The 21,072-nt window shown below is 43.0% G+C and overlaps 1 protein-coding gene across 3 annotated transcripts in view; it reads left to right on the top strand.

The window, feature by feature from the left end:
• ACVR1C (activin A receptor type 1C) overlaps nucleotides 1–21,072 on the top strand; it is a 44,719-nt gene that overhangs the window by 15,130 nt on the left and 8,517 nt on the right. For 2 of the 3 annotated variants that reach the window (XM_083709893.1, XM_083709894.1), the window contains 4 exons: nucleotides 13,104–13,349; nucleotides 15,804–16,034; nucleotides 18,734–18,901; nucleotides 19,905–20,061. In XM_083709893.1, the coding sequence (XP_083566019.1) occupies nucleotides 13,104–13,349; nucleotides 15,804–16,034; nucleotides 18,734–18,901; nucleotides 19,905–20,061 (802 nt within the window). Of the gene's footprint in view, nucleotides 1–3,940; nucleotides 4,082–13,103; nucleotides 13,350–15,803; nucleotides 16,035–18,733; nucleotides 18,902–19,904; nucleotides 20,062–21,072 lie in introns of all 3 variants that reach the window. The other variant, XM_083709892.1, reaches the window with a different exon arrangement.

Here is a 21,072-nt window from a genome sequence, read left to right as displayed (position 1 = left end):
GGACATCTCTGGGTGTTTCATTTTCATACTGTGTTTATTTTGCTGTTAATGTTTAATTATTGTTGATTTCTTGCTTCAGCTTTAACTGTTGCTTTGTCACAGGAGAGGGTTTCCTTTTTCCTTTCGGTAGTAACAAGGTGGTTTGTGGTCTGCCTGGAATCCTGTGTAGAATCTTGTGTTGCCTCATGGTAGGGTGAATTAAGATGCATAGAAATCGGAGGGCTGCCCTGCCTTTGGGTGGCTGGATTTCATTGTGGCCATGAGATTATGACTGAGACGCTGGAGTGTGGGGCAACCCTCTGGACCATGGCTGCCTCAGGAAAAAAAAGGCGGAGTTGGTTAGCCTGTCATTCAGCCTGACGTTTCACATTCCAACCAGCAGGGGGAGACTAGCAACATGAAACTGGTGAACAATTCAAATACCATATTTTTCGCTCTATAGCACGCACCGGACCATAGGATGCACCTTGTTTTAGAGGGGGAGAACAAGAAAAAAAAATTCTCCCCCTCTCTGCTCAGCACCCCTTCAGCGAAGCGGCAGGAGAAACGGAGCCCCTTCCATTTCTCCTCCCGCATGGCTGAAGGGGCGCTGAGCAGCTCTCCCTCTCTCCTGAAGCCAGGAGAGTCTAGCTCTCATAGCTTCAGAAAAAGGAACCCAAAGCCTGCGGAGCGCAGTGGGAACTCGCGCTGCGCTCCGAAGGCTTCAGGTGGCTATCCCTGAAGTCTGGAGAGCGAGAGGGGTCGGTGTGCACCGACCCCTCTCGCTCTCCAGGCTTCAGCAAAAGCAACACAAAACCTCCGGAGTGAGGAGGGAGCGCTCCCGCTGCGCTTCAGAGGCTTCATGTTGCTATCGCTGAAGCCACGGAGCCTGCATTCGCTCCATAGGACGCACACACATTTCCCCTTAGTTTTTGGAGGGGAAAGAGTGTGTCCTATAGAGCGAAAAATACGGTATATGGGACGTAGTGTATGGGTGTGTTTGTGTGCATGTATTACAGAGTACTTCTGTTGTGATATTAGTTACCACAGAATATAGGACATCTGTCCTTAAACATGGGTTCAGCTTAAATGGGTTCCAAGTTCAGCTTCTGGATCGGCTATGATCACACCATATTTTATTTAATTTAACTGACCAAAAATGAAGGGTGATGCACCAGTCATGGTTCAGTGTCCAAGCCCCAAGGTGTGTGGTAATGGTTATTCTCCACTGTAAGTGAAGTACGATTAAGTCACACTCTAGGTGTGAATTCAGTGGATGCAACCAATGCTGACTCTCGCCAATGTATGACCAATGCTGACTCTCGCCAGATCTTTTGTTCAGCCGGAACTCAGTTCTGGCACCTCTCAGGTGTGCACCATTGCCATTATAAGAGAACGAGGGAGGCGTTCATGGAGAGTTCCGGCACCTCTTTTTCTAGAAAAACAGCACTGAATATTGCCATATGAATATTTCATGTTCATCGGCCGGGGGTTGGGGGGCAGCCTTAATTATTAGCTTCTGATGCTTCCACTCTGACATTTGACCCCTGTGTTATGTTGAGCTGTGAAATAAGTGGTTTCCGAAGCCAAGACTTTTTAGAGCCCTTTTAGACCACTTTTTAGAGAGATAGGTAGTAACACTTGTATATTACAGAGCATATAGATGCCGCTCACCCCTAAGTCAGGGATAGTCAATGTGGTGCCCTTGAGATGTTGCTGCAGTACAGTTCCCTTCATCCTGGACTACAACTCCCATAATCATGCAGGTCCTCCAGCAGGTGATGGTGGCATATCCCAACCTGAACTGGTATGCAATTCTGGAAGTAAGTGCAATTGGAACCAGGAGAACTAAATGTGTTTTAAGAGTGGGGGCATGTGACTCCAGCTTCCTATTAAGAATAAACCATTTTGGGATAAATCGCTGAATTAGCAAGACCAATTGGGAACTCCTGGCCGATGAGCTGCCCCATTACCTCTGGTGTTCTGCTGCTTGCACGCTTCTGCTAGGATGATAATAACAATTTTTTTAAAAAATTCTGATAAAAATAAAATAAAGCACCCCAGCAGCCCCAAAAGGTATGAAGAAATGTGAAGAAGTGAGATTGAAAACTGCACTAAAAATAGATGTATTGGAACAGATTACATCAAAAACAGATGTATTTATATGCCTAAATAATGTGTGCCAGCTCAACACCTTTCAGTGTTGTTCATTACAGTTCTCCCGTCTCTTATGGTGGTCTGTCAAGGCAAACTGTTAGCACAAAGTGTAGTCTGCTTCTTTTACTTCTATATATGTTGCAGAATAAATAGCTCTCTGTGGCTTCAAGCTATGTTAAGAAGGTATTGAGATCCAGAAAGGGATCCTTCTCTCTCTCTCCTCTCGCAGTCTACACGGAAGTCAGCCCTGCTGAACTCAATGGAATAAGGTATAGGATTATCTTAACAGTAAGTCCCATTAAGCTCAATGGGGTTTGCTCCTGAGGAAAGACCCACAGGATGGTTAATGTTCCTATGCCACCAGGCTCTAGAAAATAGCGTTAATATAAAGCAATGCTGCACAGCATCTGTAAGAGATTTTTCGAGAGGCTGAATTCATAACATCAGTAAGGAGAGGAAATGTTTCCAATGAAACCAACATTCACAATTGAGACGAGGTGATTCCATTTGAGAGCCTTTTTGTGTGATGGGGTGGTGTTGGGTTTTTAAGCTATGCTATGTTTTAAGCTGATAGAAAACTGTGAAGTGTGTGTTTTCCCTTGCCTTTAGAGATAAAACCTGATAATAGTTTTGTGTGACTGGCGCTATTTGCTTGCAAGCAAGCAGTTTTCACCAAAGCCATTTGCCTGCTGTGCTGTTCCATAAAGGATCTGCTTTAAGCTTTCTTTGCATTGTGCAGGATTTACCTGGTCAGTGTGGGAGACTGGAGATGCTGATGATGCTAACCTTTCGTTTTGATGCTTCTTAAAGCATGGAGGGGCCATTGCACAGTGGCAGTGTGTGCGTGCTTTGACTGGTTAGAACCCAATAATCAATCCCTGGCTTCTCCAGCTAAAACAAAAAAAGTAGCAGGCTAAGAAGAAAGACTTATTCCTTTGAAAGCTGCAGCCATCCAAATAATATTGGACTGGATGGGCCAGGGGTCTGACATAGTATAAGGCAGCCTTTCTCAACCTGTGGGTCCCCAGATGTTGTTGGACTACAACTCCCATCTCCCCTAGCTACCAAGGCCAGAGCTCAGGGATGATGGGAGTTGTAGTCCAACAACATCTGGGGACTCACAGGTTGAGAACCGCTGGTATAAGGCATCTTCCTTTACTGAGAGAGACACAGAAAGAGATGGGGAAGAGCTGAGTGCAAGCCTACCTTCTGTCTTCCTCCATCTAAATATGCTTGATGAAATGAAGTGAGTCCTACTGCCTTAACCAACCTGGTGCCTTTAAGATGTTTTGGACAACAACTCCCACTAGTCATAGCTGGGACTGATCAGTGTTCAAAATTGTGGTCCAGTTGTGACCATGTGGAGATCTCTGGATCCCTGGTTGGTGACTGGGGAAAGCAAAATGTCACTTCGAGAAGGATCTGAAATATTTTCCTTGAAGTGTGAATTTGTTTTATTCTGGATTGTTTTATTTTGATGTTTTAATGTTTTGTAAACCGCTTTGAGATTTGTTCTTTAAAATATAAAGCAGTACGTATAGAAATAAAGTGAATAACAACCACCACCATCAATGGAAAAATTGGCACCTAGACATTCTGTTGTGGTGACCATAACCCAGGTTTAAGGTGACATTTGGTGATTAGATTATATATATGATTTTTTAACACTGACTGATGGGTGTTACAGTTCAAAACAGCTGAAGGGCATCAGGTTGCTTTGTTATATTAGATTAGTCTTTCCTGGAAATTGGTGATACTACAGCAGGATTATAATGCTGAGGTTATACTTCTGTTACTCATAAAGGAAGCAAAATGCACTTGGAGGATTGTTGGCTGAATCTGCATAAAGGTTTTTTCCTGTGGTGTTCTGATTTTGAAACTATGTGGCATAAAACAATAACACTGTCATGTGAGGAGCATGTATATTGCAGTATTGAACTCAAAGGTAGGTAGAGGTGCTTGAGGAATTCATTCTCTGCAAATTCTGTTCTGACTTGATCCACACCTCCCAATTTAACGTGGAGTTCAGAACGCACTCAGATTTTGTGATGCAATTTTTGGCAAAATAATAAAAAAGTAAATTCCATAAGGCATGTAATAATGTGTATTTGGGGCCAACCTGCATTTAGAAAGAGGTGTTTTGAAAGAAAACGAAATAAAAATGTTGGTGCAGATTAACACATAACAAACACATAACACATAACTGGAAATGTCCATTCCTAGGCAAGATCATCTTTTTATATATACATTTATTTTGCGGTCTGCAGTTTTGTATTAGAAGCTGCACTTTCTTTATGCCATGTTTGTGCTAATAGAACATCTTCCCGATACAAGTAAACGGGATTCTACCAATCAGATTAGAATAATCACATGTGTAGCAAACTGTTTGCCACCTCTCTGGTTTATAGCACTTTTTTGTTTTTGTTTAGTCATGTCCGCCTCTTCGTGACCCCATGGACCAAAGCACGCCAGGCACTTCTGTCTTTGGTTCCTATGCAATATTTTTCTTTACAGCATTGGCCTTTCCTTTCGCTTCCAGGCATATCCGCAACTGAGCATCCTTTCGGCTTTGGCCAGCCGCTTCATCAGCTCTGAATCTACTTGTACTTGTCCTCCGCTCTTCCCCAGTAGCATGTTGGACGCCTTCCGACCTGAGGGGCTCATCTTCCAGCGTCATAACTTTTGTATGCCAGTTGTCTTTGTCCATGGAGTTTTCTTGGCAGGGATACTGTAGTGGCTTGCCGGTTCCTCCTCCAGGTGGATTGTGTTTGGTCCAAACTCTCCACTATGACCTGTTCATTTTGTGTGCCCTGCTCGGCATAGTTCATAGCTTCTCTGAGTTATTCAAGCCCCTTCGCCACGGCAAGGCAGTGATCCATGAAGGGGGTTTATAGCACTAATCTGTTTTAAATTGGTCTGATCTTAGTAAAGAATGGGCAGCCTGATTTGTTGCTTGCTATCTTAGCAGAGAGCAAAGCTGTGGAGACCTAGAGAGCTAGATCTGCTGCCTTCTTGGAGCAGTTGAAATAATGCAAGAGGCTAGAAGATTGGGCGGAGGCCAGTTCCTATAGCACAGTTCACTATGCCTTTGAGTTGCTGTTATGAATTCCAGCATCTCAGAGATTCTGGCAGAGGATTCCGTCCTCTGTAGCTCAAGACACCCGACACCAAAGTTGGTCGCATGCAATAGCCACACAGATGCCTGTAAAGTTAGCACAGGTTGTGAATCTTTGAATTTGGATGGGGCTGAGACTTAAGCATCTAGTGTGGTACAAAATAAGTTCATTGGCTCAAATACATAATTATGGGGAAGCCAGAAATTAACACTGGATCCTGGCAACAGTAATTCATGAATTTTTTTTTTATTTTTTAGCAGTGGTTTGGAGAATTACAATGGTATCTCGGGTAAAGAACTTAATTCGTTCTGGAGTTCCGTTCTTAACCTGAAACTGTTCTTAACCTGAAGCACCACTTTAGCTAATGGGGCCTCCTGCTGCCGCTGCACGATTTCTGTTTTCATCCTCAAGCAAAGTTCTTAACCCGAGGTAATATTTCTGGGTTAGCGGAGTCTGTAACCTGAAGCGTATGTAACCCAAGGTACCACTGTATATTAAAATCCTTACATCCACTTCTGGATGCAGCTGTCATTCCCAAGGTTAATTAGGCAGAAAGAATAACTGTTAATTCAGTATGTTACAGTGAAGATAATGCCTTGAGAAGTGGTCACATTAAATTAAAACTGGGTCCCATTTATTTATTTGTTATTTAAAATATTTGCCTTAAAGCCCACTTACATCACCCCCCATTTCTGATTAGGGTTAACAGAGGGGCCTGTCACTGACAAGCCTGTTCATCCAGATCCAGATTGACAAGGTTCCATTAGTTCAGTTCAGAAAACATGAGTCCAACCCCATGGTTTATAACTCACACCCTGGTTTACCCACCCCCTCACAAACCATGTTTTGTAACCTAACTCGTGTTCAGATGTAATGCCAAAGCGTGATTTGTCTTTCTGTCTGTATGCAGCCATTGTCCGGTGAGGAAAATGCTGGGATTCAAAATCCTTTGGATACCTGTGAAACTAGTTTATGAATGTTTGCTCAGGAGCAACTCCCAAATTGCTCCATAACCGTGTAGTTTGCCTGGTCAACTGTTTTGCAGCGGCAGGGATTGTGTGTACGTGTTACTGAAGCTAAGCAAAGAGTCCTCTTCTGATAAACTTCAGATATGCTGTGGCCTTTGCTCAAGCACAGGCAACACCTCTGAAAGTTCTGTTTTGATGAACATGAAAAACAGGCAAGTGTGTTGTGCACCGATGAGAGCCTTGGAACCTGCTTTGTATGCTGAACCACGCCAGTATTTCATAAAAGTAATATTTAATTACCCAGACTGGTAGCATCACCAAATATTTGCTCCAAACTTGCTTATTGGGTATCAGGATAGCACATACATGAAGCTGAGAACATTCAGCTTCTGTCCATGGTTGCCTTGGGTTGAGCCACCTGGAAGGACCATAGGTCAATTTAGCTCAGCAAAGCAGACTGATTCGGTACAAGGGAGTTTCCTTTGCTCTTTATGACTTCGTAAACATTCCAAGTAAGCATGCATAGCCAGTGTGGTGTAGTGGTTAAGAGTGGTAGACTCGTAATCTGGGGAACCGGGTTCGCGTCTCCGCTCCTCCACATGCAGCTGCTGGGTGACCTTGGGCTAGTCACACTTCTTTGAAGTCTCTCAGCCCCACTCACCTCACAGAGTGTCTGTTGTGGGGAGGAAGGGAAAGTTAGCCACTTTGAGACTCCTTAAAGGGAGTGAAAGGCGGGATATCAAATCCAAACTCTTCTTCTTCTTCTTCTTGATGTTAGAAGCTCTGTGTGTCTCTTTAAAAGCCCAACCCCTTTAGTGGAAAGGGGTAGTGCATTAGTGGAAAATCTCCCCATTACTCCCACTAGTCCCTTCACCTTCCCTCCTCTCCTGTATGATGTTGCAAGCAATACCCTACAGAATGATGCTGTTTGAACCAGGGGCAGGGAACCTGTTGGGGAAGGTCCATAGATAGCTCAGTGGTAGAGCATTTGCCTTGCATTCAGAAGGTTCCTGGTTCAATCCCTGACATCTCCAGGTAGTGCTGACAATGGCCCCTGTCTGAAACCTGGGGAGCCACATTTAGTGAGCTTCAGTAAGGAGCTAGATGGGACAACTGTCTGACTTGGCGTAAGGAAGTGCTGCCTTGTTGATTCTCCTGGACTTCTCAATGGCTTTTGACACCACCAGCCATGAAATCCTTCTGAATAGGTTAGGTGTGGAAGGCATTGCCTGGCAGCAGTTCCATTCCTGTCTGAATGACTGTTTCCAAAAGATGGCACTGGGAGATTACTGCTCGACCCTTGACTGTCATGCTTTTGAATTCTGCTGGGTTCTGTTATTTCTCCCATGCTGTTTTAACATCTACATGAAGCAACTGGGATAGCTCAACCAGAGATTTGTCCGAGGCATTGGCAGTATGTGGATGATGCTTTATTGCTCGCTCATCAGACTGGTGACTCAGGAGAGGGCATTTTGTGGCAGCCCTTAAACTGTCAGGCTCCCTCCCCACAGGTGTGCGGCTAACATCTTCACTGCGTAGCAATTGCCATATGCTAAAAGTGGACCTCTTTATCCTGGTCTTTGACCATTATGATTTTCTGTTTCATGGGCCCCATCTCTTTTACTGGATTTCTACTCTACTATTCCATATGGAATGGGCTTGCTTATTTTATCACTGTAACGGCTTTATCTGTTTTTATAACTGTATATGGTCTTCGATTGTAAATTGCCCTGGGACCTTTAGATGAAGGCAGGTAAGTAACTGAATGAGGAACTTTTGTCAGCTTTGTCTAATATGCCAGCTGCAACCTTACCTGGGCGAGAATAGCTTGGCCACAATTACCCATGCTTTCCTCACTTCCTGTTTAGACTAATGCAGTGTGTTGTACATGGGGCTGCCTTTAAAAACAGTCAGGAAACTGCATTAATCCCCAAAGAGCAAAACTGGTACTGGGCAGTTTAATCACATTACACCTATGTTTTTGTCAGCTGAGCTGCAGAGCTGCAGTTGGCCAAGTAGTATTTTTATCTTTTAAAACCTTAAAAGGCTTGGACCAGGTAACCGGAAAGATCTTCTCCCACATATACTTACCCAAACCTTAAAATCCTCCAGTAGGGCCTCCAAGTGCTATCTCAGGCTTTGGTGAAGAAATGGGTTTGTAGTAAAACTTCAGAATATCCTTCTGCGGCTGCAACCCTAAACATACTTGCTAGGGAACAAGTCTCACTGAGATATTTCTGTGTAAACAGGCATAGGCTTACCTTGTAAATTCACTTAAACTTTTTGAGTTAGTGCTTCAAGCCAGGGGTCTGCTTTAACATGCGCATGTTAAAACCACTATTGTGTACTAATATGTTTTTCTGCTAGTAATTGAAATTGGATTACTATTGCTTTATGACATATATTGGTTGCTTTTAATTTACCTTGCCCTTCAAAGGGCTGTTTTCAACTGCTTAGCAACCAAATTTCCTATTCCATTGCTTAAAAGTGGTCTTCATTAGCAGAACATGGTCAGTGATTCATTCAGTACTTCAAATCCATCAGGCAGATATTGGATCACTCATCTGGTTGCAAGTTAATTTATAAACAGCTTCTGTTTTTGAACCCTAAATAACTGGGTAGGTATTTAAATAAGAGCTGGAAGACCTGTTTTGTTTACCGTTGTCCATTAGTGGCCTCAGTTAGTCACCAGGAGATTTTATGTATCCTAATTCATAAGCTGTAAACATGGTGATGGTGCAATTTTTCCTTTAGTTTTGGCCAGACTTTGATCATTCCACAGTTTGGCTTTATTGAGCTGTTAACTTTTTTATTGTATTTCCAGCATAGTTCATGAGTTTATCCTCATCAGACTTTTGTTGCCTCTGATGACCTGTCATTGAGTATCACGATGTAGTGTTAAAAATAAATTTTCTGTGTAATAGACAGAACGTTCTGTTTCCCAGGATTTCTTCCGCCCCACCCACCTCCAGACAGAGGCATTATCTCTTGATCAAATTCTCAGGGGACTGGTGTCTGAAATTCTAAGCAAGTTTACTCAGAAGTAAGTCCGATTAAAATAAGTGGCCCTTCCTTCCAAGTAAACATCCTAGGCTATAAGGAAGCAGCAAAGGCTATTATTTCTAACATGGTGAAAATGTAATCTCCACTGATGCAATATTTGAGGATACTATAGACACAGTTATGGATGAATACCACCACTGATGGATCAAACTGCAAACCCATTTTGTTTAGCAGTTGTTCAACAATATGCTTCCCACAGTAAGAACATCAGAGCCCTTCAAGTTAGACCAGGCCTGCAAGCAGGGTATGAGCACAACAGCACTCTTTGACACTCCCTAGCAACTCCCTAGCAACTGGTCTTCAGAGTCACATAGCCTCTGGAACTGGCGTGGGGAGAGTAATATACCTTCTTCCATGATCCGTAAGCACTGATGGCCTTATAGTCCATGAATTTACCTAATTCTCTTTAAAAGATGGCCAAATTGGTGGCCATTTCTGGCTCTTGTGCAAGCGAATTCCATCGTTTAGCTATGCAGTGCATGGGGAAAAAAAACCGAGAGAGAGACATTGCACATACCTTTGTAAACCAAGAAAATCTTTAATAAAAATGCATTTTAAAAAAGCTATGCAGTGCGTGAGGAATTGCTTCCTTTTGTCAAAACAAAATTAAAAAAAATTCCTTCCAGTAGCACCTTAGAGACCAACTAAGTCAGTTCTTAATCTCCCACCATTCAGTGTCATTGAATGTCCCCAAGTTCTAGCGATATGAGAGTGGGAGAAAAAAACAACATTTTTCCATCCACTTTCCCCAAACCAAGCATTGTTTTATACACCTGTATTGTATCACCCCTTATTTGCCTCTTTCTACAAAAGCCTTCCTGGGATAGCTCAGCTGGTAAAGCATGACACTCTTAACTTCAGGGTCGTGGGTTTGAGCCCCACATTGGGCAAAAGATTCCTGCATTGCAGGGAATTGGACTAGATGACTCTTGCGGCCCCTCCCAATTCCATGACTCCGTGATTCCACACAACCTATCCGCAAAATGGAGTTGCCTCAACCCCAGGGTCTTTTTTCTGAATATCCTTTTTGAGGTGAGGCGAACAGAACTGTAGACTGTATTCCACGTGTGGCTGCAACCTATAATATTGGCCGTTCTTATTTTAAATTATTTTCCTAATGATCCAAACCAGGCTAAAAAAGTGTTACGTTTTGGTTTACAAAGCTCTAAATACATTGTGCTTTTCCAGGTAAGCATTCCATGCACGGCACATCGGGTTGACACATACTATGTGTCCACTGACCCATGTGGCATGATCATGCTAGCATGACACCCATCTGGTGTTCTAATGCCATGTGTAAATATGTTGATGCATGTGATAAGCACATTGTAAACATGACAGGAACCCCCTTCATGCAAAGGTGGCGAAGAAGCAGTGTAACTGTGCCACTGCTCTCAAGCCATGCAGTTTCTCTGGCCCTGCTCTGACATCCACACATGGAGCATGTAGATTTCCCTTTCCTAGACCCCTGCACTCAACACATGGTTGAGTGGTGTGGCATCCTTGCCTCTTCAGCATGTGGATAGACTCTCCTTCCTATGAAGGGTACTAAGGTGTCAGTGGGAAGATCTCTGCTCATGTCCCATGCCCATTAGACCTCTGGTGATAAGCTTATCAGTGATGACATTCCACCCACTGAGTGGTTTGTTTACAGAAGCTGAGTGCTTGGCAGCACACAACAAAGAAATTGGCTAAATTGAGGGCAGTAGATGTCACCTCATCACACTGTATTCTGCAGCCAAATTTTAACCGGGTCCTTTTGATCCTTGCCTCTGTTGTGCTTTTTTTTACAAGAAGCAAGCGCTCTTCTGATTGTTCTATGCTGCTGTGAAATAGAAATTTACACACACACACACCAGAAATGTTCACTAGATGCATGTATGTAGCTATCTGATCTGGTTTAAAAAAGACTTGCGTTCTGAACCTGTGAGGTAATTTATTTGCACAGTAGCTGTCCACAGAAGAGGGAGAGGCCGCTTAGCCAATTCTGTGTCAATAGGCTGGCCCAATAGGCATCACCAAAAAAAGAGGACACACATTTCCATAAGCCAAGCTATAGGCATAGATGCAAATTCAGAAACCATTATTGTCAGCTAAGTAGAAATGAAGCACTTGCCCTACTATTGCTATCCCCTCTTTAAGGCTCTTTATCTGTAAAGCAGACTTTGAATGGATGGCTTTTTGAGGACCTAACCATGTGAACATGCATCCTACTTTACAGAGGATTAACTGCCATTGAGCTCTTCCATGCCAGAACTGACCTCTTGTATTAGTTGCCATTTTGAACATATCTAGACTCTTATACATTCGCCTTTTGTTTGAACTGCCTCCCCCCCATTTTGTGTCACATCTTCTAGGCCCCATTTCTTCGCTTGCAGTGGAAGCATTGGACTTTTTCTGTGCTTCTGGCATAAAATGACAACCTCCAGGCTGTGTAGGGAGAAGCCCATGCTCTGGCCCTTCCCCACCACAGCACCACCCCTCTGAAACTTGGGATAATACTGGTTGTGGAGTGTGGATGTGTATGTATGTGTGTGTGGAGTTGCACCATAGGCTCCTGGGACTTGTCAGATTATTCCAGTCACTTTGGAAAAGCATGACAAAGAGATACCTGTATTATTCTTTGTAAATTGCTTAGCAGAAGTTTAAGCACTGGTGAATTGATGTTGATGAGGAGTGAAGACTTTGGAATGACCTGGGTCAAATCCACATCAAGCATTTATAACCCTTTAACAATCTTTGCAAGGGACGCAGGTGGCGCTGTGGGTTAAAGCCTCAGAGCCTAGGACTTGCCAATCGAAAGGTCGGCGGTTCGAATCCCTGCGGCGGGGTGCGCTCCCACTGCTCGGTCCCAGCGCCTGCCAACCTAGCAGTTTGAAAGCACCTCCGGGTACAAGTAGATAAATAGGGACCGCTTACTGGCGGGAAGGTAAACGGCGTCTCCGTGTGCGGCTCTGGCTCGCCAGAGCAGCAATGTCACGCTGGCCACGTGACCCGGAAGTGTCTCCGGACAGCGCTGGCCCCTGGCCTCTTAAGTGAGATGGGCGCACAACCCCAGAGTCTGTCAAGACTGGCCCGTATGGGCAGGGGTACCTTTACCTTTACCTTTAACAATCTTTGCAAAGAATACTGTGTGTGTGGTTTGGGAGCTGCACGGCCAGGGAAAAAACAATGCTGTCCAGGGTTGTAAAGACTGCAGAGAGAATAATTGGGTGCACTCTTCCCACCTTAGATCAAATCTATTCTGTCAGGTGCCATTTGAAAGCTGCAGAGATAGCACAGGATAGTACGCACCCCGGAAATGATCTCTTTCAGCTTCTGCCTTCTGGAAGAAGGTATAGGGTTATAAAGACCAGGACTAGCCGCCTCAGAAACAGTTTCTACCCAAATGCAATTCTGGTTCTAAAAGCAGTATAAGGGGTCTCTATTGTATATTTTAAAATGGGGTTTCAGAGTTTTTAGGGGTTTTTGAATGTCTTATGTAGATTTTCAATTTCATTGTTCTGTATGGGACAATGATAATAAAGATATCGTATCATATCAAACTGTAGTTTCCCCCCCCCCCGAGCTACAATTCCAAGCTGCTTTAACACACTATAGTTCCCAAGTTTTTTCAGGGAAACCATGCGCTTTAAACATACGGTATGGATGTGACCATGGAGTTCGATAACCAAGACAGCTACGTTCTCAACTTTCTCAATATAATGTCAATCTTTGTTGTCACTTCCAGTTGTTGTTTTTTTTTATATAAAAAAGTACATTTACATGCTTCTTTGAGAGCATAGTGGATTTGACAGATTTTGGTTTGTGTCTTTTTAAGGTCCAGAGGCTGCAAGGAAATCAAAACTGGGCCCTGTGGAACTGACGGTGGTTATAACTGTACCAGTATGTGTCTTGTCTATAGCTTTAATGCTGACTCTGTGCACACATCAAGGCAACAACTGCAGATTCAGGAAGAAAAGAAGACAGAACATTGAAGAGCCTCTGTCGGAATGCAGTCTGGTGAACCCAGGGAAGACTCTCAAAGATCTGATTTATGATATGACGACATCAGGTTCTGGATCTGGTATGTGAGTGTGCGCTGTGGATTCTGTTGGAATTTCCCATGATGTGTAGCAGATTAAGGTAATATTCCAAGAGGCACAGTGCTAAAAAATCTCTCTGGAAGAGCCTGAAAATGGGAAGCCAAGGGGGTGAGGCATACTCCTGGTATTTGGAAGTGCAAGTAGAAAAAATGCTTTTAATCTGGCGTCTGTTACGCAGCTGCATTGTGTTTACAGCTATGCAAAGAACAGGTGTCACAGCTAGACATTAAAAATGCAAACCAAATAGTTTATTGTATTAACCCGAAGGCCATAGCAACATTAAGAATCAATATTGCATAATGACCGGGGCAGTTTTGTGTAGCTTCTCTGTTAGAGTGAGGCATGCCTTCTTCTCAAGATGTGTTTCATGCAGTCTGTTTCATAAAAGACATGCATGCACATGAAACCATCTGGAGAATGTTAATCTTTCCCAACACATGTGTGACTATTCAAATAAGTAACATGGGGGAAAAACACCCTGAAATGCAGTTAGTAAGGCTGCTGCTTAGAATTGGTGTACTATGTGGAAAAAGTATGTGCCCCCCCCCCCGCATGATAAAACTTGGGACGTTCCAGGTAAGGGTTCCCTGAAAGGTGACGATGGCTTTAGAAATGTTCATCTGACTTCAGCTTGCTTACTTACTTACTTTGCCAAACCTTTATTAGGCATTACAAATAGGTAAAGGTAAAGGGACCCCTGACCATTAGGTCTAGTTGTGACTGAATCTGGGGTTGTGGCGCTCATCTCGCTTTATTGGCTGAGGGAGCCGGCGTACAGCTTCCGGGTCATGTGGCCAGCATGGCTAAGCCGCTTCTAGCGAACCAGAGCAGCGCACGGAAACACCGTTTACCTTCCCGCCGGAGCGGTACCTATTTATCTACTTGCACTTTGATTTGCTTTTGAACTGCTAGGTTGGCAGAAGCAGGAACCGAGCAACGGGAGCTCACCCCGTCGCGGGGATTCGAACCGCCAACCTTCTGATCGGCAAGCCCTAAGCTCTGTGGTTTAATCCACAGCGCCACCGCATTACAAATACAGGCCATCATAAAACATCCATATATAAAATTTTAAAATATACACAGATAAACAGCCATGTAAAAATATATAATAAAGAGGATTTTCATTGGAGTTTCTTCCCGCTAAATAGTGCCATTCACCACTCTGAGAGATACTATTTACTTCAGCATATTCTGTGTCTTTCTCCACTGAGAGCTAAAGTTTGCCAGGGGAAAAGTGCCATCTTTGATATTCTGAGCAATATCTGACCGCAAGCCAAATGGGGAAGAGGTTGAAGACTTGTCAAGCTATAGCAGCCGAAGTCTCTGCAGCATTTCCAGACTATTCTTTGTATGTCTGCAAAAGACAAATGTTTTGGCTTCAAAGGTCAGGCCCATGCTGACAATTCCTGGGTGTTTCCTGAGCCAGAAACTTTAAAACTGTTTTGAAATAAGTGTAGATTTAGATTAATCTTCTTGCTTAACACCATGCCTTATGTGAAGTGAAGACACTGGGGCTGAAATCTAATTTCTTCCAAGCAGAGTGTCCTGAAGTCCTGGCCTTAGACAGGGCTGATCTATCAATTGTTCACAAAACAGAAGTGATGATACTCATGTCATTGTTATCTGATATCTTTGAACAGTGCCGTTGTCATTCTCAGGGACTACTTTTATTTTCCATCTGTAAGGTTATGACATTATCCCCCAAGTTATCTAATAATCAAGGGTTAAATCTGCTGTTGGTAATTCATTCTCCTTTTCTAGTGTGTCATTCTCAGGAGGGCCAGATCAAGTTTGCTTCTGAGGTGAGACTATGCCTGTGGGCTGCTAGTTGGCCCTGTTGCCCTTGGGTTGAAAATGGCATACTGTAAAGCAGGGGTCATCCACCTTTTTGGACCAGTGGCATATTTCAAATTTTGAGAGAGTGCTGGGGGCACCAGTCACAAAATAGCTGCTATGAGGAAAGCATAGCATAACACAAAATGGTTGCCAAGGGGAACGTGGCATAACACAAAATTTGGGACGGCAACAACTGATAACCTTATGCTTAATATGAGATATCAGCTATGACCTGCTGGTCCTGACTGAGACGATCCCATGATATTGATTTTTACACACACACACACACACACACACACACACACACACACTTGCTGTGTGATAGCCACAACAAGCATTCCTCAGTACCAGAAAGCCCATTTTGGATCCAAGCCTGTTGGCACTTGCCATCTGGGTTTGCTATTAGATGGATAGATTGCAACCAAAGAGCGATCCAGCTGTACCAAAAACAATGGGAGTTTTGCCACTGATTACAAGAAAATGTGGATTTCACAAATTGAAGATTGCCTCTGCGTATATATTGCACGTATTGTAGAGCAGTGGTAATTATTGGAGGGAGGGTTAAGAAAACGTTTTAATGCTTGTATTTCTTTTGTTAGGCTTGCCTCTGCTTGTCCAAAGAACAATTGCAAGAACAATAGTTCTTCAGGAAATAGTAGGAAAGGGTCGATTCGGCGAAGTCTGGCGTGGAAAATGGTGCGGAGAAGACGTGGCTGTGAAGATCTTTTCCTCGAGAGACGAAAGGTCTTGGTTTCGTGAAGCAGAAATCTACCAGACCATTATGCTGAGGCATGAAAATATCTTGGGTTTTATTGCTGCTGACAACAAGGGTATAGTACTTCCACACCGTTTCACAATGTTTGCCCTGTGCTAGATTAGCCCTGTGTTGTTATATTCTTTAAGAAAGCCTGGTTTATTATGATTTGGATGATGTGATGCCAAGTGTAGTCCCACTCTGTTTATACTCCTGTACAAGCCTCCCCACCCCTGAGATCTTCATTGTATGCACTTTCCAGGATTCCCTCACCAATGGAGTTTCAGTAGTTATAAAGAGAAAAGGATTTCCCTGTGCATGTATCTTAAACATGGCAATCTTGCTTTTGTTGATATCCTCTATGCACAGGGCTTTGGGCAGGAGATCTGGTTTGATTTGCTGTATTTAGTTTCTCCCCCACTAATTTCCATGGGTGGTGGCTTTTAGCACTACCCTTGGTGCTGTTATTAGTATTGCTTCCCACTGAGGTGCTGTTAGTGTGTCTCATCAGTGTGTTTAACAGTGTGTGAGCATTTGATTTTTAATTTAATGTCTTTATGGTGTTCCTTGTTATTTATTTATTGCATTTATATCCTGCCTTTCCTCTAAGGGGCTCGAGGCAGCATATCACATATGTTCCCCTTTGATCTTCACAATAGCCCTGTGAGGTAGTTTGGTCTGAGAAAGGGTGAGCCAAGGATTTGAATCTGTCTCTCCACGCTCTCAGTCCAACGCTCTGATCACTACAGCACACTGGCATGATACACTATATTGGATGCCAAACAATTATAGAAACATATAATTTAAATTAAATATGAGAGCATGGGAATCGAGACCTGATTGTTTTGGTTTCCACGGAACTGTAGTTCTACATTCTGCTGGGAACATTTTAAATGGTTTATAGCAACCCAATTAATTAGAAAACAGGTGTGAAGACAAGGGTACCATTCCAGATTTTGGCAGAGGGTGGGGGGGACACAAGTAGTTTAATTATAATTATTTATTAATTTGTATACCTCTGAATGCTGAAATATTACAAAATATAGAAACCAATCACACAGCATTGTTAAAATACATACATTAAACATACAAAAGGATTAAAATACACAATAAAGCAATCTCACTAAAGTATTGAAATATCAGTGTCCATCATTAAAATATGGCAAGGAAAAGAGATTTAGGAAGGTCGGAAAGTCTATTTTTGATTACATTTAAAGTTAAATTGCAAAACAAACAACTATCCGTATTTTAAGTCCATTCATTGTGGTACTTGGCATTTTTTAATACATCATTATAGCTTTCACAATGCAGCATGCTGTTAAGCCCATTGATTTCAAAGGACAAGGATGCTTGCCTTTGTGGGGATAATGAGTACAGAAGTAATGCTCTGATCTGATACAAGTGTGGAATAATTGCAACTTGAGGTGCAAGACAGTGCCCATTACTAAAGGGTGCCATGCATTATGGTTATTAATCTTGCACAATATTATTATATTAGCAGTTTTCCAAACTTGAACTCTTGGAGCTCATTTGTAATTTCTGTTCTTTCATACATTTTAATCCTATGCTGGTGCTTGTCTCACATTTTCCAGCAATCATATGACTGCTGACCCAACTATCTCAGATACTTTACTAGAATATGCAGCTAGTTGTAGCTGTAATTTCCTATCGGGATGGGGGGGAACTAGCATCCATTCTCTTGAACACCTTAGGAGACATCACACACATGCCCTATAAAAAAAGGCATATCAACAGATTTTTAAAGATATTTTCTAAACAGATGATTAGTATAGATGACATTCCTCATGACAATTCAGGTCCTGTTGAGGACTCAAGCAAATGAGACAGATGGGCTGCAGGCAGCTCAAGAGTCCAGCCTTGAAACTTCCTCCTCTTCTTCTAATGACAAGTGGATCTTTACCAGTGATTTCCTTGCTATGTGGCTTACAAAATAAGATTTGCAACACAGTCCTATGCATGTTCACTTGGAAATAAGCCCCCACCATCTTCAGTGGGACTTATGCCCTAGTAAGTGTGTTGGAGATTGCAGCTTTTTAGTGTGAAATTCCATTCTGGCATGAATTAAACTTTTCCTACAGTGTACAGTTCTGGTTGCTTCATCTTAAAAAGGATACTGTAGAGTTGAAATGGGGTCAGAAAACGGCAACCAAAAGGGGATGGAGAAATTCTGCTGTGAGGAAAGGTTAAAACATTTGCAACTCTTATGTATAAGGAAGAGTGACTTGGGGACATGAATTTGGGATCATCCAATGAAGCAGAACATTGAGAGGTTCAGGGCAGCCCAAAGAAAGTCCTTCTTCACACAGTGCATACTTAAACCATGAAATTTGCTTCCAGAAGAAGTAGTGATGGCTACCAGCTTGGATGGCTTCAAAAGAGGATGAGACAAAATTCGTGGAGAAGGAGAAGGCTACCAAGGCTGCTGGCCATATTCACTTTGTTCTCACTCACTGTTGGAGGCCCTGGGGCTTTCTCTAAATGCCAATTTATGGGGATCAGAGTGCTGTTGTACTCATGTCCTGTGTTTGGGCTTCCCATAAGCATCTCACTGGTCACTGTGAGAACAGGATGCAAGACTAGATGGACCTTGGGCCTGATTTGGCAGGGCTCTTCTTATTTTCTGCATTGCCAAATATTCCGTTGCAAAAATAAACGGGCCTTGCAATGTGAATACCTTTAGAAAATATTTTCACCTTTGAGGGTTGCTGTGCTCTACTGCTACTTATTGTTAAATGCAGTTATGTCTCTCCACAGATAATGGGACTTGGACTCAGCTGTGGCTTGTCTCAGAATACCACGACCAAGGTTCTTTGTTTGACTACTTAAACAACAACACTGTAACAGCCAACGGGATGATCAAGATGACATTTTCCATAGCGAGTGGCTTAGCCCATCTTCACATGGAGATCGTTGGCACTCAAGGTAATATGTTTATGTTTATGCAGTTACCTTCATATTAAGCTCACTTCGGGCAGAAGATGACTTGGATGAATGTTGGAGAAGTGAGTGAACCAGGATTTGTTTGAATCATGATTATTTCTGCCCCTTCTCTGTCATCTTTGTGTATTAAATGAGCACAGTACATTTGGTAGATACGTGTTTACAAAAAATTCCAACGCTTTTAATATAAATGAGGGAGTGGGTGCCTAAATATTAATATTAGTGGGGAAATTGCCTTTCACTCCCCTCTCCCCAACACAAAATTAAAATTTACATTGAAGAAGTGGGGAGAGGTATATGGATGTGAAGCAACTGTGTTTGTGGGAATGTTTAGGGAGGGAGGAGAGGATATATTGTTTTCTAATAGTCTTCCTAACTTGCATTAGCAAGTTCCTTTACTTAGCAGAGTTTTACATTCCCCCTTTTAAACGCACAGCAGATAACAGGTTGCAGACTTGTTTAAGCCTCTTACTCTTAGATTCCCCTTATATCACTCTTCATAGAATAAACATGCCACAATCTTGACTTAGTTTACTCACATCATCAGTTCACAGTTGGATCCCTGAAAGCAGACTTAGTTACAAAGTATATACGTGTGGGTGTATCCCATATGGGGACAATCCCAGTGTTTCCTGTTGGCAGCCAACAGAGCATTTCTAGGTAAAAAGCTGCTCCAACGATGGAGGAAGTCAAAGAGAGAGAGTGTGCTGCATGACTTGCCCTTTTGTTACCTGGGCAGATAAGGTCACATGCAAAGGAAGTATGCCCCAGCCAGGAGGAAACAGGAAGTTTTCAGCTGGCTGACCCAAACATTCCCCTGCATGTCCACTCTAGGAAAACAAGGAATGTTGTACTTGACTGCTACTTATGGATCACATCCCACAGTGTTGATAGATATATACATGTAAAGGGAATAAACGTTTCTGTTAAATATATCAGTGGGTAACGTAAAGACATTGTGGGCATATTTTTTTGTGCTTCGCAGGCAAACCAGCCATTTCCCACAGAGATCTGAAATCTAAAAACATTTTAGTCAAAAGGAATGAAACCTGTGCCATTGCTGACCTGGGACTGGCTGTCAAGCATGACTCTTTGTTAAACACAATTGACATACCTCAGAATACTAGAGTGGGAACCAAGAGGTAAGTCAGTATGCTTGTAATATTTCCCATTAAATGTTTCACACCCAAAGAGGGTTGAGTTGGAATTATACATGCATATGGCAAAAAACCCAAAACCTTTTCCCCTGTGAAATGTTGCCCCATCCTCAGTTTGTTTCAGAGATATTTGAAGGGTCTGGTGAAACGGGGTGAAATATGTTTCACGGTCTCATTGCCCTCACTCAAATTTGTCCACACGACATGCAGCAACATGTGTAACTAGGCAAATGAGAATCAAGATACCAGTGGCCAAGAATCCTTCAAAAATTAATGTTGTATTACTCAAGTCTCGCTGCATATCTGCCTTTATTACGGCCAAATGGCACATTGCAAAATATGTGTATGTTACTGCTGTGCGTGCGTGCATGATTTCTTTTAAAATAGCAGCCACTGAGGGCAGGGACAGGACAATCAGGTAGGGTGGAATTAACCCTCCCCCCCACACCAAGTTCCCCTCAAAGAAAAGCTGTAGTGTGCCAGTCGGAGCTTCCCTCCTGACAGGCCCAGCTCTGGAGCTGCTTTGTTAAAAGAAAGGGAAAAACCCCATGCAGTGCTAAACAGCAGGTTAATGCAGCTTGCAGTTTGCCCTCGCTGTTTCCTGTGCTGTGGAGGGCAGCAGGAGAAGCAAATAGACTAGGATTCCTGCAGTTGCTTAAAGATGACTTGAGCTCAAGGTTTGCTTTACTGTGTCACCTGAACCCAATCTCATGGACAAATCATAAGCTGTAAGTCATAGGAAAAACCTTAGTTTTGCACATGGTTGATTTGGAGAGAGCTAACGCATGAGCCCAGGTTCAGACAATACACTAAGTCAAGTCATGGCTTAGTTCAGCACAGTGCTACCGTAGAACTGCCAGGTACAAATGAAGTGGCTTCTTTGACAGCCATGGTTTGACTTAGTGTGATGTACAAACTAGGCAGTACTGTTCTCATGGTCTACTCAATGTGCACAGGTCCAAGGGATCAGGATCAGTTACTGAGATCCTGCCTCCC

The sequence above is a fragment of the Podarcis gaigeae genome, assembly GCF_964106915.1.
Source record: "Podarcis gaigeae genome assembly, chromosome: 1".
In the NCBI taxonomy this organism is placed as follows: domain Eukaryota; kingdom Metazoa; phylum Chordata; class Lepidosauria; order Squamata; family Lacertidae; genus Podarcis; species Podarcis gaigeae.
This window is presented reverse-complemented; position numbering and strand designations above follow the sequence as displayed.